The sequence below is a fragment of the Oncorhynchus gorbuscha genome, linkage group LG15 (assembly GCF_021184085.1).
Source record: "Oncorhynchus gorbuscha isolate QuinsamMale2020 ecotype Even-year linkage group LG15, OgorEven_v1.0, whole genome shotgun sequence".
In the NCBI taxonomy this organism is placed as follows: domain Eukaryota; kingdom Metazoa; phylum Chordata; class Actinopteri; order Salmoniformes; family Salmonidae; genus Oncorhynchus; species Oncorhynchus gorbuscha.
The window spans coordinates 58,899,046-58,917,311 of NC_060187.1; the positions used below are offsets into that span (position 1 = coordinate 58,899,046).

The 18,266-nt window shown below is 41.7% G+C and overlaps 1 protein-coding gene across 5 annotated transcripts in view; it reads right to left on the minus strand.

Annotated features, from left to right (window-relative positions):
• Nucleotides 1–1,365: 1,365 nt before the first annotated feature.
• LOC123997594 (thyroid hormone receptor-associated protein 3-like) overlaps nt 1,366–18,266 on the minus strand; it is a 28,679-nt gene continuing 11,778 nt past the window's right edge. The window contains exons 1-10 of one of the 5 annotated variants that reach the window (XM_046301992.1): nt 12,257–13,733; nt 10,245–11,180; nt 8,791–9,519; nt 8,236–8,408; nt 7,569–7,680; nt 7,075–7,159; nt 4,770–4,951; nt 4,261–4,453; nt 3,821–3,970; nt 1,366–3,607 (exon numbers count right to left, since the gene is read on the minus strand). In XM_046301992.1, coding sequence (XP_046157948.1) covers nt 3,341–3,607; nt 3,821–3,970; nt 4,261–4,453; nt 4,770–4,951; nt 7,075–7,159; nt 7,569–7,680; nt 8,236–8,408; nt 8,791–9,519; nt 10,245–11,180; nt 12,257–12,273 — 2,844 coding nt within the window. In that variant the 5' untranslated portion in view covers nt 12,274–13,733 and the 3' untranslated portion in view covers nt 1,366–3,340. Of the gene's footprint in view, nt 3,608–3,816; nt 3,971–4,260; nt 4,454–4,769; nt 4,952–7,074; nt 7,160–7,568; nt 7,681–8,235; nt 8,409–8,790; nt 9,520–10,244; nt 11,181–12,256; nt 13,734–18,266 lie in introns of those variants that run through there. The other 4 variants (XM_046301990.1, XM_046301991.1, XM_046301994.1 and 1 more) reach the window with 4 other exon arrangements.

An 18,266-nucleotide genomic window follows, 5' to 3' on the forward strand; every position in this document is an offset into this window, starting at 1 on the left:
ACAATATGTCAATGTGACGTAATGATGTGTGTGTGTGTGTGTGTGTGTGTGTGTGTGTGTGTGTGTGTGTGTGTGTGTGTGTGTGTGTGTGTGTGTGTGTGTGTGTGTGTGTGTGTGTGTGTGTGTGTGTGTGTGTGTGTGTGTGTGTGTACCCCTTACGGTAGAATAGGTGTCCATTCATAGAGAAGCTTACATTGTAGATGGCAGATTTCGGGGCGGCAGGGTAGCCTAGTGGTTAGAGCGTTGGACTAGTAGCCCAAAAAAGTTGCAAGTTCAAATCCCCCAGCTGACAAGGTACAAATCTGTCATTCTGCCCATGAACAGGCAGTTAAACCACTGTTCCTAGGCCGTCATTGAAAATAAGGATTTGTTCTTAACTGACTTGCCTAGTTAAATAAAGTTAAAATAAATAATAAATATAAGATAACGAGCATGCTTGACTGAACAACGTCTGCAATGGCGTGCATGAAAAGGACATTGCTGCAGCAAAGAATAAATCAATTGCATTACTCTGTCAAGGTATTGAACATGTGTCTTGGAGGCTCCAGCCTCAATATGTGAAAATGTTCACCCTCCATTGCTAATACTGTTTCACCACATCAAATGGTTTCCCATTAAATATTATCTAGCTCATGTTTACTCATGTTGACCTATATCGTCACAGAAAAAATACTACAGCAACAGGATTGAAATGTTTAGTCCATAACGTTGATTGAATGGTGGCTAGTAGGCTACGTGAACGTGCAATACTGGTAAAGACGTCCTACAGCGATTTTGAACATTTCCTGTTGAAGAGCGATATCCCAAGCATAAATACAGTAAAGTACACACACTAAAGGGTAACTGCAAACTTCAAGGAGTAGGGCATTCAAGGAGTTGGTTTGATGGGAATCTGTGGATGTCAACAGCCGCTTGAGGAACAATAGAGTAAAAGAGAAAAGGCCACCGTGTGCTATGTATGTCATGTAAATCAGGTGTTAAATGAGGTGAAAAGGAAACTGGAGTGCCAACTGTGTTTTAGAGTGGGGTTTCAGTGAATTTATGGAAATGATGAAGCTTATCTGCAGCGCAGGAAAATTCTCAGCGACAAAAAGAGGGATCGAATTAAGATCCTACATCTGTAAAATCAAAGCTTTCACCACTTCTCTTCCCTATACACAGAATGCAGTAATGAAAGTGAGTATAACGACTTATACATCTCTGCACTTTTATGTCTTTTGTGTCTAGTGCATGTACTGTGTGGCTCTTACAACCTTACCTTTCCAGTACAATAGACAGGTGTCAATAATGTAAATGTTAGATTTTCAACTCCTTATTGAATAAAGATACATAAAATAAGCAACACAGAAGTACATTTAACAGATGTTAAATTAACCAAAGTCCTTTTTAATTTACATCTGAAAAACATTGGCTACAGGAACCATTTAAAAAAGATTATTGCCCCCAACCACATAGAATTGAACATGAATGTGTCAACCACAAAGTGTATCATGCACATTAAAGAGTGCACCCCACACAGTCTACTCTGCAATCCAAACTTAACATAGACGTTACACAAGGGGGAAAGTCCCCATTCAATGAAGAAAAACTATCACATCAAAGCATTGAGTGTGCCATGATCTAACCAATCACCAATTTTTCTTAATATACAAAGGAAGCATTAATTACTACAAATGATTACAAATTGTGTCGTCTAATCAAAAGTTGAATGCCTTTGCACAGGTATTTCTGAGGCACAGACTTCCATTGGTGAGACATTAATAAGTAGTACACACCCAACCCAAGACCATGTTAACAGTTCTGAAATGTACAAGATATAACAATTCAATACAGGATTCTCAACAAACTAGACATGATAACAAACATCCAGGTAGCCTATTGTGACTTTGCAGACAGGGTATGCCAATTCATTTTATTTAACAGTCTCTGTTTGCCAGTGGTGTAAAGTATTTAGGTAGTACTTTAAAGTATTTGTATTTGTTTTTTTGGGTATCTGTACTTTACTATTTATAATTTTGACTTCACTACATTCCTAAAGAAAACAATGTACTTTTTACTCCACACATTTTCCCTGACACCCAAAAGTACTCTTTACATTTGAATGCTTAGCAGGACAGGAAAATGGCCCAATTCACGCACTCAAGTAGAATTTTACTGGGAGACTCAACTTTTACTTGAGTCATTTTCTATTAAGGTATCTTTACTTTTACTCAAGTATGACGATTGGGTACTTTTTCCACCACTGCTGAGCCTCTTGTTTCACTCCACAATGCAGGTCTGTAGAATAGAACCTTTGACCCGATTTGGTCCCATTGTCAGAGGGGTCATTTGCAAGATGCTGGACTAGCAAGACCACTATAAACCATACGATCTAAACCATATAGACCATTAGGAACTGGCCCAGTTGTCATGTAAAAAGGGGATTCGATTGCTTCTTGCTGTACTTTAGCATGTTTTTAGATTCTACCAGGCTACAAAGTTGAATGTTACGTAGTTGAATTTGAAAACAACTACGTATGTCACGTAGTTGAACATGCAGGTTACGTATTTGAATCCATAGGTTACATTGTTGAAACCTAAAACAGCATACTGCATTTTCTGAGGTTGATGGCTAAACTAGTCTAAAAATATATCTACTGTATAATAGTGTATGATTTATCACTACTATATAATAAATAAATAAACTGTTGATCTTCTAGTATTAATCAGTTTGGCCTCAAAAGTAATTTAATTAGATAAATATGTGTCTGACATATTTGAACAAATCTATGGCACAAAAATATCCTCTTGTCATGCTCTGCAAAAAGGTGTGACATTCTCGCAACAAGATATAAAAAAAGTGTTATGCAATGTTGCATCAGCCCTGTACTAAGAGACATAACACCCCACAATGCACTGTTCATAGTGCTAACCTATCAAGCGCAGAGGTTGGTTATGTATATCTCCTATTCCAACACAGCAGTTCACTGTCTAACAGTGTTTCTACTATAAGCAGATAAAACACAAGTTAGCTATACCCTGACAAAAGTATAACATAATGTTGCGTAAAGATATTGTGTCAAAGAGAGTCCTGATTGATTCCTAATGTTTGTATTTGTGCACGGGCAACTCTCCCCAAAGTCCGGCCATTTGATGGATAAAGGCTGAGAGCAGGGTCTTTTCTTATTGGATAAGTCCAGGTAGTTTCTTATTGGACAGTGTTCGTTACTGGACAAGTCCAGGTAGTCCTTTCCTCCCCTGTTTCAGTCTGTTTTCATCCATCTGAACACGACCCAGATGACTTGAGATAATAGAACATTGCCACTGTGTTGGTACAATGTTTCACTCTCCCTGAGCTCCCTCACTGCTCAGTGTTTTCCATGTCTTCAGACTTCTCCTGGTCTTTGTGGTCCTTCTCCGTTTCCTCTTCCTGGGGCTCGCCCTCCTCCTCCCCCCTGTTGACCTGGAACTTGTCATGTGTCCACTTGGGGCTGCTGGTGTTGTTGGTGTGGTTGTTGGGTGGGCCAACGCTGGCCTTCCGGATAATGAAACGGCCCCTGCTGCCACGCAGGAAGTTCCCCCGTCCTCGGTTGTCCACCCACTTCCTCGCGCCCTCCCTGTCATCATGCTGAAGGAGAAATGGAAAGACAGGAAAAGACAGAAAGAGTTCATATCTTGAAGTGAGCTTGAAGGTAGTACCATTATTAGCAAGTTCAAAGGAGCTGTGAATTTGGTGAATTCACCGATTTGATTTGAGTAATGAATTAATTTGAGTATGGAATTGTATATATAGGCAAGAGGAAACAAAGATATATTTATAATGGCATGGGTACAAACCTACCAAGTAGTATTTTCGGCTCTTGGGGGTGTACTCCGGGTCCCAGTCCTCATTCTTGGGGTGAACTGGTATGCCCATGTTAGGGGGATTACCGTTGGCATTGTTTTCCTGGTAATTTCCCCTGTTCCAGCACCTTCCTCTTATTCTAAATTGCTGCAACATGAGTCAAACACAGAGAACCCAGATCACACAAACAAGAAGACAATTATTGCACAAATTAAAATAACTATCCATGAGTTTGATTTCCCAGAAAAATCTTTCCAAGTGCAAAGCCAAAGAAGAAAATAAACTGCGCTCATGGCATATTTTTTCGATTTCAAATGGGGTTTTCTTTTCAGGTTAGTTGTGGTGGCACTTTGTCTTGTTCTCTTGATGATTCTATTCTTTATCAGATCCTTTACTTTCCAAAATGAATATGAGTGCACGTCCATGAGCAAACTTACAAAGCCTCCGCGTCCTCGTCCCCTCTCCGTGGGACCGCCATAGTCCCCCCGAGGCCCCAGCCTGGCCTTGTTAAAGCCCTCGTCTTTGAGCTCAGGCTCCTTGTGGGGATAGTCTCCTCCCCTGTGAGATTCGGCAGATGAAGAGGAGGAGCGAGAGCGAGATGGCTTCTTCTTGTTTTTCCTGGAGGAAGAGCTTAAGGTTGAGGGACCAAAATAACTTTAAACGTCAGTTCATTGTTAGCTCCAGTGCTTTTCTTGTAAAAGACCCTGGCTAGTTGCAGATATGTACATGACGGTTCTAAAAACTCTCGGGGACCATCAGACCTTTCACAATTTTGTTGTAGCTCTGAACTAACTCACCTGATTCACATTGTCAAAGGCGTGATAATTCGTTGACAAGTTGAATCAGGTGTGCTAGCCATGTAATAAATAAAATACATGGAACTGTTGGGGGCCCCGCTGAGAAGTTTGAGAACCACTGCTATAGAGTGTGAGTTGGTTGAACATACTTGGACTTCTTGTGGTGCTTGGAGGATTTCTCAGCGGACCTCTCCATGCTAGCCTCTGGGGAGTCTCCTGAATCTCTCCCCCCGTCCTGTTTATAATCTCTCTCCCGGGTAGAATATTTTTTACGGCGCTCAATATCCAGACGAAGGTCCATTGAGTCACCCTTCATTTTTTTACCTTCGTCCTGTGCAGGAAAAATAATAAAAAGAACACAAAGACATGGACATGCTATGGGTTAGCATTGAGATGTGCTGCACACTGCATGCGAGGGGCCGGGAGAACTGTTACAAGACCATAACTAACCAACAATCTCTGGGAACGGCCCGTTTAACGGCTGCTGTGTAACATTTGACCGGCATAAGTGAAAACAGACCATTCTGGAACTACACTGAACACAAATCAAAACGCAACATGTTTCATGTGCTGAAATAAAATATCCCAGAAATCTTGTATACGTACAAAAAACATATTTCTTTCCAATGTTTTGCACACGTGTTTACATCCATGTTAGTGAGCATTTCTCCTTTTCCAAGATAATCCATCCACCTGACAGGTGTGGCATATCAAGAAGTTGATTAAATAGCATGATCATTACACATGTACACTTGTGCGGGGGACAATGAAAGGCCACTCTAAAATGTGCAGTTTTGTCACACAACACAAAGCCACAGATGTCTCAAGTTTTGAGGGTGTGCAATTGGCATGCTGACAGTAAGAATGTCCACCATAGCTATTGCCAGAAAGTGAATGTTCACTATTGCCAGAAAATGAATGTTCATTTCTCTACCATAAGCCGTCTCCAATGTCGTGTTAGAGTACATCCAACCGGCCTCACAACCGCAGACCACGTGTAACCACGGCAGCCCAGAGGACTTCCACATACGGCTTCTTCACCTGCGAGATCGTTTGAGACCTGCCACCCGGACAGCTGATGAAACTGTGGGTTTGCACAACCAAAGAATGTCTGCACAAACTGTCAGAAAACATCTCAGGGAAGCTCATCTGTATGCTTGTCGTCCTCACCAGGGTCTTGACCTGACTGCAATTCGGCGTCGTAACTGACTTCAGAGGGAATATATTCATATTGCCACTGACAAGCTGGAGAATTGTGCTCTTCACAGATGAATCCCGGTTTCAACTGTACCGGGCAGATGGCAAAAGGCATGTAAGGCGTCATGTGTACGAGCTGTTTGCTGATGTCAATGTTGTGAACAGAGTGCCCCATGGTGATGGTGGGGTTATGGTATGGGCAGGAATAAGCTACAGACAACAAACACGACTGCATTTTATTGATGGCAATTTGAATGCACAGAGATACCGTGACGAGATCCTGAGGCCCATTGTCGTACAATTCATCCGCCACCATCACCTCACGTTTCAGCATAATCCGTACACAATTCCCGGAAGCTGAAAATGTCCCAGTTCTTCCCTGGAAACCCATTTCATTAAGCTCCTGACGATCAGTTATTCTGTATATATAGTATATCTGTGACCAACAGATGCATATCTGTATTCCCAGTCATGTGAAATCCGTAGATTAGGGCCTAATTAATTTATTTCAATTGACTGATTTCCTTATATGAACTATAACTATAACAAAATAACAATATAACAAAATAACAATATAACAAAATTGTTGCATGTTGCGTTTATATTTTTGTTCGGTGTCCTTTCCCAGGTCTGCACAACACAATGTTGAACCTCTGCAACACAACTGAACATAATGCGGTTTCAAACTCCTGAAGGAGCTGAGTTCATTGACTTTCACACTGTTTCATTCCCCTAAAATGTTTCCGTTTTGAAGAGAGTTCAATGTAGCCATACCGCAAAATGGTCTCAGTCAGATGTCATCAAATGACCGAAGTTATAAGTAGGCCTAGAGACTGTATAAGCACTCTACAAGTACAACAGGTTTTTTGCTTTTGACTATATTTCCCCTTATTTGTTGAAGAATAATACTTACTATGACATTTGTTTTAGAGTCCTTTGAATGGCTTGGACACAGGAGCAATTGGCCGTTTCCATTTCTGACCCCTCATGTTTTTCGACTCAATGGCCTCAGGCAGGCTTGTACCCACAGTATAACCAAATCATCATACGTGGAGGGGGAGTATATAACACACAACAAATTGAATGTGCCTCGTTTTGCATTTGCTTTGCTTTTAGACGTTATGCATCTCCCTTCAAAGACAAGCACAGGCTTAGACGGAGAACGCAGTCTAAAGGTGGATGGCTCGCTCGCTCGCTCGCTCGCTGTTGTTTTGTCAGTTTTCCCAAAATACTTCATATTTCAAAATGTTCAGTCACCTTGTAACTGCCATCCCCGGAGCTTTTCATCCCCTCAAACAGGTGAGAGTGTTTCTTAAAAGCACCGAGAGAAACATCAATTATCCTGCAAGAGAGAAACACAATGTCTAACTTTGCCACAGCTCAGGTGGCAAATACAACATAAGCAAGGGATTACTCTAAAACATTTTTAGGTCAGTGCTGTTCAGATGAGGACTGAAATGACTGCCAAGAATTACTCTTAGTTTCACGTCTGTGCTGCTCAGGTGAGTACTGAAATGACTGCAAGGAATTATTCTTATTTTCAGTGATGATCAGATGAGGACTAAAATGAATTGTCTACGAGCAATGTATAGACCCGGATGACTCCAGGATATCACATAGCAAACAAGACCACCAGTGAACGTGCACTGATTGACAAAAGGCAAGACAAATACCTTTACAAGCTTTGATAAACAAAAGGTGATGCCACAGCACACTGAAGGTGAGATGGTCACTCAGAATGGAGACTCTACCTGTGTATCTCTGGGCTCTTTCTTGGCTTCATCATTTCCTTTTGTGCAGCTCTTCTTTGGTACATGGCAAATCGCTCATTTAGAGTAATTCCGTTGGATGGAAAGTGCTGTGCTGTAATCAACAGGAACCACAACTTGTTACACAACAGATAAGACAGTACATGCTGTGCCAATGCACTTTTTTATTACTTTCAATTCATAAGTTACACACAGTGTTAGCTTGTGACCATAGAAACAATATTTTCAGCTGTATCAAAGGTTATATATATATTTTAATGTGTGTTTATTAGCCTCATAGGATCATAAACGGTACAATACCCATGCAAATGTTTCATAGCAATGAAGAACATTTTTGGAAAACTTCTCGAAACCAAATTCCATTAGATAACATTTGTGCCTGAAAAACGACTCCATGTTTTTTTGGTGTACAGCAATATTTCTCCATAATCATTCCCACACAGGATTGCAGGGCTAGATAGGCATACTGGCCAAGCTATTTCACAAGCATTTGGCAACCCTTTTCAGATGACCTATTTAATGATATACTGTATAGGCTATATAAACCTTTTGATATCGCAATTGCACCTTAACTTGCACCTGTGTTAAAGCCCAGATAGCAGAGAGACTGGTCAGTTGCAAAGGATCAGGGGTGAGAGAGGTCAGTCACCTTTTATGTAGTGGACAATGGTGACAATGTGCTGTGCAAACAGCTCTGAGGGACTCCTTTGTAACTGTGTGGCCTGAATGTGCTGGAAGAAAGAGCGAAACTCCTGCTCCTTTTTAGTAGGATGCACAAGATCCCGTGATAACCGTCGCTCACCAACCATAACACCAGAGGAGCTGGGGAAAGAGACAAAACAACAACAACAAAAATGTCATTTGATGTTTCACCTTTGCCCTTTATGGCGGAAAAAAAACAGAGAACAAAGAGAATGGGATCTTTCTCATGAGACTTTTAAAAAACAACACCTGAAAGATTTAATCTGGAGGGGTCATTTCATTATCTCAATTGTCATAGCACACATCTTTATTCATTTTGATAAAGCTCATGGTTTCATAGAACTATGACTCAAAGAGGCTATAAAACATGGCCCAGGCCTGAGCCAAAGAGTGTGTCTCATGATTCATGACTTCCTGCTAATGGAGATTGAAACCTATCCAAGGCGTTAAGGCATCAGAGTCGTCTGTGTGAATCTATGTCGTGATGGTGCATACCGCTTACCTTGCCACGTCATCTCTGAGAGAATCCATTCTGACACTGAACTCTGCTCCTCTTTTCTCAGAGGCCCTTGGGGGAGAGTCCTCCCCCCTGACCATGAACATCTCTCGGTCAGAGTTCCTCCGTGGTGCGGATATGGGGGACGGGCTGGAGGCAGCTTTCTCCTTCCTCCTGTCTTTGCTGACGTTCTCCGGGGAGAAGCCTCTGAGCATGCCCGCTATGGCCTCTCTCTTGGCCAGGGCCGCAGCTATGGCCGCAGCCTTCTCCTGCTTCCGGCTGCGGTAAATCTCCTCCGCCATGGCATCAAGATCATCATCTTTGGCAGCCACCTGCATGTAGGCCAGGTCCTCCCACTTGCCGAAGCGCTCCTCAAATAGCTCGCGGGCCGAGAGGGTGACTTTGCTCTTTGGCTTGGGCGACTCATCGTCCTCCCGGTCATGCTCTTTGCGGAGCACCTTGGGATGGGGCTTGGGTATCAACTCCTCTTCCTCGCCACCGCAGGAAAAGAAAGGGGAGGCTTTCAAGAAGCGGTTCAACGACACATTCCCCTCATCGTCAAAGTCTTCCTTGTACTTCTCGTTCTCCCCTTTGTCAGGCTCTCTGTCAAAGATGCCCCCAGAGGCCTTCATGCCATTCCCTTTCTCCCGCTCCACATCCCCACCATTGGTTTTCATCTCTCTGCCATTCTCCCAACTGGACTGCGTTTTCTTATGATTGTGCTCTTCCAAGAACCTAGACAATGGCGAAGAGAGAAAGAGAAACAACTGTGTTTAAATTTATCCTGAACAACAGTTCAGGTGAGTGCCCTGCAACTTCATTACAAAACCATGCGAAATAAATAAGGATGCTTGTCAATGGTGTAGGTAAAAATGGAAGACTTAGGGTAATGGAGGATAAAGTTATAAACATAGAATATGACGGCCAGCAAAAGACCCCCTTCTTCAAAGGCCCAAGCCATGAGGGATTTGTCATGGTTAGTGCAGCGTTGACTGGCCAAGAAAACACACACATCTCAAAACGCCCAAGGGCCTGTAATGCCTTCTCAACTTACAAACTCCTGTTTCAGCATGCTATGACGACGACCACCACTTCCCCAAGGGCTTAGGGCCAAGAACAATTACGAGGGACAAATTATTCTATGTGGTGCATGACGCATTGGGAAAGAACCATGAATTCTAAATACTTTTTTTTTTAAAGACTCAATACAATTGGCACATTACAACTATCTACTAACCTCAGTAAATGAAAGGTGTCAATAAATATGACAGATATTTCCTAGCCATGAAAAGGGTATTTGACCAAAATGTTGACAATAATCATGTGCTACAACGTGAACTTGGGGGCAGTAAATTCTTGCACCAAAAATGAGAAAAACATGGTAGTGTGTATGTTAACCTTTCACTTCTAAAGATATTTCATAAGTGGCAAAGAGAAAAGGAGACAAATAATTGTATTACCTTTTGAACACTGAAGAGATAGCTGCTTTATCTCCTGCCAGGTTGTCATCTTTAGAGAAGAAGCCAAAGCCAGAGAACACAGGTGTGGGGCTTTTCTGAGAAGGGCTTTTGGTGGAAGGTGAACTGCCCACTGTCTGAATCTGCCATGAGGGGGCACCATTGGAATTGGGGCCATTAGCATTAGTGCTTTTAGGAGAGGGACTAGACAGGGTCGAAGCTGGAGCGCCCTGACCAATGATAACAGCTGAGCGCACCTGAGGACTTGACCCCTTGGGGCTGGTGCTGTTGCTGTGATCCGTCACGCCCTGCCAGTTAGCCTTGGGCCTGTCCCCACTGGCGCCCCCATCAGGCCCTGCAGACCCCCCTGTGATCTCCACAGGCTCACCATGTCCTCCTCCTCCTACTCCTTTCTTCTGGACCTCCTTGGAGGCAGAACGCTCCTCCTTGACATCCTTAGAGTTCTGCGTAGCCGACCCAGATCCCGACCTGCGTGTGGGAGAGGAGGAATGTGAGGAAGAGGAGTGGTGGGAGCGCCGGGATCGGGGCGAGGAAGAGCGGTCCGAGTACTTGGAGTGGCTGTGGGAATGAGGGCTACCAGAGCGCTTTTTAGGGGTACGGGATCGTCCCCGTCTCGGGCTGTGGGGTTGTTGCTGCTGCTGTTGTTGTTGTTGCTGTTGCTGCTGTTGGGGGTGCTGCCTGTAGTTCTGCCAATTATTGGGGCGGTAGTTGTTATAGCCGCCTCCACCACCCCTCTGGAAGCGTCCCCGTGGGAAGTAGCCACGCCCTCGGCCTCTGAAGTAGTAAGGCCTCCGGAAGCCTCGGTGGTAGCCCCGGAACTCGCGGTTATTATTCTGGTACTCCCTCGGGTAGTTCCGCTCTCGGTTATTGTGGGATGGAGAATGAGATCTGGAGCGCGAGCGAGTGCGGGACCTAGAGCTTTGAAAGTGGGAGAAAGAGAGAAGGCAGAAGGGATACAGAGATGAAAGGGAGGGAAGACGAAGAGAAGATGACTGATTACACCTTCCATCGTATAAATATCATTAGAAAAAAGTACTTTGAGGAATAGGTGTGCAATGCTGTTTTTCTCAAGACTATAAACAACCTTATAGCCTGAGCAATACATTTGTTTGTGTTGCTTAATAAAGTGATGCTGTCCTCCTTCCAAGACCTTCCAAAACAACTAGTCCAACACATTTTGTTTCCAGTTCACATTGGGTCTACAGCTTAAAAAATAATCAAGTGCATGTTGGTTACGGGGGAAAAAAAAGAAAAAGTGACAGATACTCATGTACTTAGCAGTTTTGTTTCTGTAAAGTACATCATAATCCCATGTACATGGCACACTGTGACGCATCAGTGTGCATCTGACAAATATATTAACAGAGGTAGCAAAACACATCTTAAAATGTAACTGCTGGGAAGTGGGAATACATGGGTGCACAATGGAAGCACTGGAGAAAAACAGACTTCAAGATTCGTCTAGAGAATATGGCTGTGAGGTCTACCCAGTCCACATGGTGGCTCCACAGCACCACGGACAGCAAAGCATAACAGAAGAAGTTTCTCCAGTTTCTAAACAATCTATCGCCTCTAAGTATTAAAAATTAAGTTGACACATATGGTCCTCTTAGCTACAGTAAAGAAAACAGTCTCATTTAAAGAGGATACATCGGAGACTACTCATATATCAGCACGATCCAACAATACATAGCCTGGTAAATAGTCCGAATCCTTTGATAACACGAGTTAAAAGTCATTAAAAATCTCAAACTGCTCAGCAGCTTTGCACTGCAGTCAATATCCCTACACAGGCAAAGATGGATAACTTGCACAAATATCAAGGAGAAATTCAAACTACAGTCAGTATTACAGAAGAATACCTACAATTACATCACTAAAAGCACACAAAATCGAAAAAGAAAACCACCATTGACAGAACAATCTAGTACTCCTAAGTAAGAGGCATCTGGAAACCTTTGAAGTAAACAACAAAGCCCTGCGGTACTACTCACCCAGTGTGTTTTGTCATTGGAATAAAGAGTGAGTTGAGAAGGTAGTGCACCGAGCAGCATTGCACACTCACATTGAAAGCAAGACACTCTGCATCTCTTATGCTGAGCACTAGTGGAAAGAGGCAGTCACATGGGCCATATGGGAAAAATGTCTAGTCTAATCCTTCAAAGCAAAAGGACGGGGCTCGACTTGCCAATTGCTCTGGCTGGCCAGTCTGCCCAGAAACATAGGCTAAAAGGAGAAATTCAGTCAGTCAGCTACTATATACAGGGATTTAGGACAGCTAAAATCACAGTTTTGTGATGGAAATGGCCTAATATTACATAATACAGCATTTTCAAACCAAACAATGTAGGCTATCTTTACATTGGATTTAAATTTCACTTGAAATGCTAAAGATTTGTGGGTAAATGCAGTACTTTTGATGAAGGAACATTTCATTGAATGCTTACATCTAAAATAAGTCATGTTTGTGCGTGTGCCGTCTTGTACTGCGAGAGGGTTACATTTCATACACTGTAAACAGTGATAGGCCGATCCAGGTCCAGCATTGACTTGCAGGTTCAAGCCATCTCTTTTCTGAACTCATAGAACTCAAGACCATGGCTTAATAGTGCCATGCAGTGCCACTCCACGGAGAAGAGCTGCCATGCATTTCAGACTTCACAAAACAATTCTGCCAGCAGCAAGAGTGGCCGGTGGTGTCACACTCAAACTAGTTTCCCTTGCAAATGAACATTGTAGCCGAATGACAGATTCATTTCCATTTAGGGCTACACATCATAGTAAAAGCACTAGGTAGATGTTGAACATGTAGCCTATTAAGGAATGCCAATATCGTAGTAAGGGAAAAGGGGATACCTAGTCAGTTGTACTGAATGCATTCAACTGAAATGTGTCTTCCGCATTTAACCCAACCCCTCCCGAATCAGAGAGGTGCGGGTCATGCAAATCATTCTGAAATGTTTCTGGTGCAAGTCAAAGGCCTGTGTAGTAGTGGGAGAACTCGTTACAATAGCCAAGAACCAAGTCTCACTGAGGCAAGTGGGCCATCACAGCACCAGAGCTCTTTCCCAGACACATCAATTTCCTTTGTATAAAGTGCACTAGACCCTGGGTAAGTCCATCAGAAAGCTGTTGTCGCTCTGCAGTTAATATGAGTGCCAACTCAACATAAAGCACAGGAAATGCATGGGTTGAGGCAGGAAATCAGAAAGTGTATGCTTCAGCACCACTGCAACCCCTTCCAAGCACACTCAAATATAACACCATGGACAGCTGCAGAAAGACTGGGGTGTCAGCTATGACATGACACCTTGACTGTAACGAGTCCGCTGAGAGTCGGGAAGCAAGTTCAGGGAGTGAGTGAGTGTTTTAATTCATTAATAAACCAACCAACACGAAACACAAACAACGCACCGACATGAAACAGAGTCAATAACACCTGAGGAAAGAACCAAGGGGAGTGACAGATATCGGGAAGATAATCAAGGAGGTGATGGAGTCCAGGTGAGTGTCATGAGGCACTGGTGCGCTTGGCGATGGTGACAGGTGTGCAGGATAATCAGCAGCCTGATGACCTAGAGGCTGGAGAGGGAGCATACGTGACATTGACTTTGAAAAAATATATATTTTGGTTATTGAACTACACTAAGTGAAGTGGATTTACACCCATTAACAGAATTGCCTTAAAGGAATTTCATCATGGGTCTCTGATCTGACCTACACATAAATGCATAACTATGGACATGAATGTCATTCTCTTCATGGTGATGTATCCTGAATAGGCACACAAAGGTGGAAATATGCAGTATCCTCCTTTGCATATTTGGGTATTATTTTTAATGAGCTCCGCCACCAAACAAGACCCTATTTGGTCAATCCGGACCGGACCAAATATGAACCAGTCATTGACGTCTATGTTTCACAAGTTTGGACATCAAAGTACAGCACAGTAGAGCTCAGTAGAGTATAGTAAAGTACAGCACAGCACAGTAGTGCTCAGTAGAGTATAGTAGAGTACAGCAGAGTAGAATTCAGTGCAGTACAGTCGAGTTCAGTAGAGTAGAGTATATTAAAGTAGAGTAGAATTTAGTAAAGTAAAGTATAATTCAGTTCAGAACATTATTCGGAACTGTACAGTTCAGTACAATACATTATAGTGTACTCCACTCTAGTGTGGTCTACTGTGTACTGTACTGAACTCTACTCCACTCTATTCTCGAGTACCTAACAATACACTGCTTTTCTTTACTTTACTGTACTCTACTGTGTTCTACTGTACTGTAATGCCTTCCAATTTTGTGTAACATAGATATCTATGATTGGTTCAGATTTGGTCCGATCTGGGCCAAATGGAGGATGAGGATGCTGCTGGTTACAGTAAATGGAAAGAGAGGTGGCTCATGGGTAGATGTCAGTAAGAGCTGTGAGAGGTGACATTAATTGGAGGTAGAGAAGGAGAGAGAGAGGGGGGGAGTTGTCCGACTCTTCACACTCTTGCCACCACCTGACGACAGAAATAGAAAGGAAACCATTATCAGCTGAACATAACCATATTCCAGTGGAAGGAAGGACAGTAGCAGGTGACCCAACTGTGGTTTGTGACTACTATGATTTCCCATTTTTGCCTATTAAAATAGCTGAAATTCTGTTACCGATCTTTCTGAAATTCTGTTACCGATTTGGTCGCAGAATTACAAGTTTTATCCACTTAATAATTCATAAACAAAGTGTATATTAGTAAAAACACTATAACTAATTGATAGGTCTACCTTTACTTGTTATTTCTGTGAATTTTAATTATCCTCTCTCCTCTTATTAGAAATTAGAAAATATCTTAAAGATAGAATATGTGGGATATTGGTAACAGAATTTAAAGGCACAAGGCAATGTTTCTTAAACTTACTGAAGGCAGAAAACATGGTAAGTGTTGATATTATTTGGCAGGGGTCTTTACTTCAACATGGTTGTGTTTTTATGTATTTCTAATACCTTTTATGACTTTTTCTGGTAGACGTATTATAAGACCCCTTTTCCATGTTTGACAAGAAATCAAAGCCTTCGCTTATTCCAGCTTTAAATAACGTGCAGCTTATAAAGGCTTTATAAAGCCTTCATAAACACTACATAAATGTGTTACAAATAATATATATATATATTTATTTTGAACCTTTATTTAACTAGGCAAGTCAGTTAAGAACAAATTCCTATTTTCAATGACGGCCTAGGAACAGTGGGTTAACTGCCTTGTTCAGGGTCAGAACGACAGATTTGTACCTTGTCAGCTCGGGGGTTTGAGCTTGCAACCTTCCAGTCCAACGCTCTAACCACTAGGCTACCCTGCCGCCCCCAATAACTATATGTCATGCCTTATGAAGGGTTCATAAATGTGGCATAGCTGTGTGACATAACCCCCAATGTCAAATGTGACATAACCCACTATGTCAAATGTGACATAAACCTGTACATTATAAAAGGTGGCATAAGCACAGCCTAATAAACGCCTTATATATCATATTAAATTGAGGCTTCGCAAAGCATTTATAACCCTGTCAAGCATCTTGGTAGAGCATTGCAATGCCAGGATAGTGGTTTCGATTCCCGGGGCCACCCATACTTAAAAATGTATTCAAGTAAGTCGCTTTGATTAAGAGCATCGGCAAAACTTGATATATTACATTATTCTAAAACATTTCTAGGATGGCCCAACTTATTTCCCTATATTGGACCTGACCTCAACTTCCCACAAAATGCAGTCACGCACAGCCAAAAAACATTGGTGTGGCCTTTTAAAATCAGTTAGAATTTTCACCTAATTCCATTTTCTCAGTTTAGTTTTTCCAGGATTCAGATTTCCCCAATATTTTCAATTTTTTCCTCAGTTTTTCCCCCACTTTTTTAAATAGAAAAACAACAACCTTAGATTTTCTGTGTCCACAACAATGCTCAAACCACATCAGGGGATGAGTTTTGAGGTCTGTGAAAAATCTAAGAAACTTGTTTTTTTTTGTGTAGTTGCCCTTTAATTCAGTGCTCATGCCCTGCACTGTTCTTTGGTTAGAGGGTTATCCGTAGTGCAGTAATCGCACATGTGATGATTATGTATTCCATATACAATGTTTTGTATTGTGACCGCCAATGGAATGGGTGGAGTAAATGGCCAGCAACACTTCATATTATTCAGAAGAATAATGACACCATATATACAGTACCAGTCACCAACTCATTCAAGGGTTTGTCTTTATATTTACTATTTTCTAAATTGTAGAATAATAGTGAAGACATCAAAACTATGAAATAACATCCTGTGGTAACCAAAAAAGTGTTAAACAAATCAAAATACATTTTATATTTGAGATTCTTCAATGTAGCCACTTTTTGCCTTGATGACAGCTTTGCTTCACTCTTGACATTCTCTCAACCAGCTTCATGAGGTAGTCACATGGAATGCATTTCAGTTAACAGGTGTGCCTTGTTAAAAGTTCATTTGTGGAATTTCTTTCCTTCATGAGGATAGGGGGCAGTATTTTCACTTTGGATTAATAATGAACTGCATCAAAATCTGTCCTAGATTGCAAATATATGCATATTATTATTACTATTGGTTAGAAAACACTCTGAAGTTTCTAAAACTGTTTGAATTATGTCTGTGAGTATAACAGAACTCATAGGGCAGACAATTTTCCAAACAAGGAGTGAAATTCTGAAAGTTGGAGCAACTTTGACGTCATCGTCCCCTCCTTTCCCAACAAGATATGGATCTGCACTTCCTACGCCTTCCACTAGACGTCCTCATTCAGTAGAAAGTGTAATGGAGCATTTGCTGGGAACTTTGACCTAATGGGAGGGAAAGTAGTCAGTGTCGCAACAGAATGCAATTTTGCTGTGGCGCATTTCTCTGTGGGTGCTACAGCTGTTCAATTCGGCCCCAGATGAAAACGTATGATCCGGTTGGAACGTTATTGGATATATATGATAATAACATCCTGAAGATTGATTCTCTACTTAGTTTGACCAGTTTATTTGACCCGGAATATATCTTTTGGAAGTTTTCGTGCGAGTTATCTTGGACCAGCAGTCAGTTTTTGGGCACGTGAGCTGGAAGTGATAGCAAATACAGCTACTTGGACACTAGTATTGGACATTATGGAACAAAACAATGATTTATTGTGGAACTAGGACTCCTTGCACTACATTCTGCTGAAAGATCATCAAAGGTAAGGGAATATTTATGTTGTAATTTCGTATTTCTGACTCCAACATGGCGGTTACGTCTAAGCGCCGTCTCAGATTATTGCAATGTTAGGCTTTTTCCGTAACGTCTTAAAAAAATCTGACACAGCGGTTGCATTAAGAACCAGTGTATCTTTAATTATATGTAGAACATGTATCTTTAGTCAAAGTTTATGATGAGTATTTCTGTTATCTGGCGTAGCTTTCTATAATTCCTCCGGATATTTTGGAGGCAGTTCTGAACATGGCGTAAATGTAAACCGAGATTTGTGGATATAAAAATGCATATTATTGAACAAAACATAAATTTATTGTGTAACATGTTATATGACTGTCATCTGATGAAGATTTTCAAGAGGTTAGTGATTCATTTTATTTCTAATCCTGCTTTTGTGATTTTATCTTTGGCTGGAAAAAAAATGGCAGCGTTTTTTCTTTGGTTTGGTGGTGGTCTAACATATATATGTTGTGTTTTCGCTGTAAAACATTTTTAAAAATCTGACATGATGGGTAGATGAACAAGGTGTTTATCTTTCATTTGAGGTATTGGACTTGTTAATGTAAGTTAAATATTTCTAAATAATATTTTTGAATTCCCTGCGCCACCTTTTCAGCTGAACGGGGGGATGGAGTTCCCTGGTTGCCACAACAGCTTTTAATGCGTCTGAGCCAATCAGTTGTGTTGTGACAAGGTATGGGTAATATACAGAAGATAGCCCTATTTGGTAAAAGACCAAGTCCATATTATTTTAGCTCAAATAAGCAAAGGAAAAC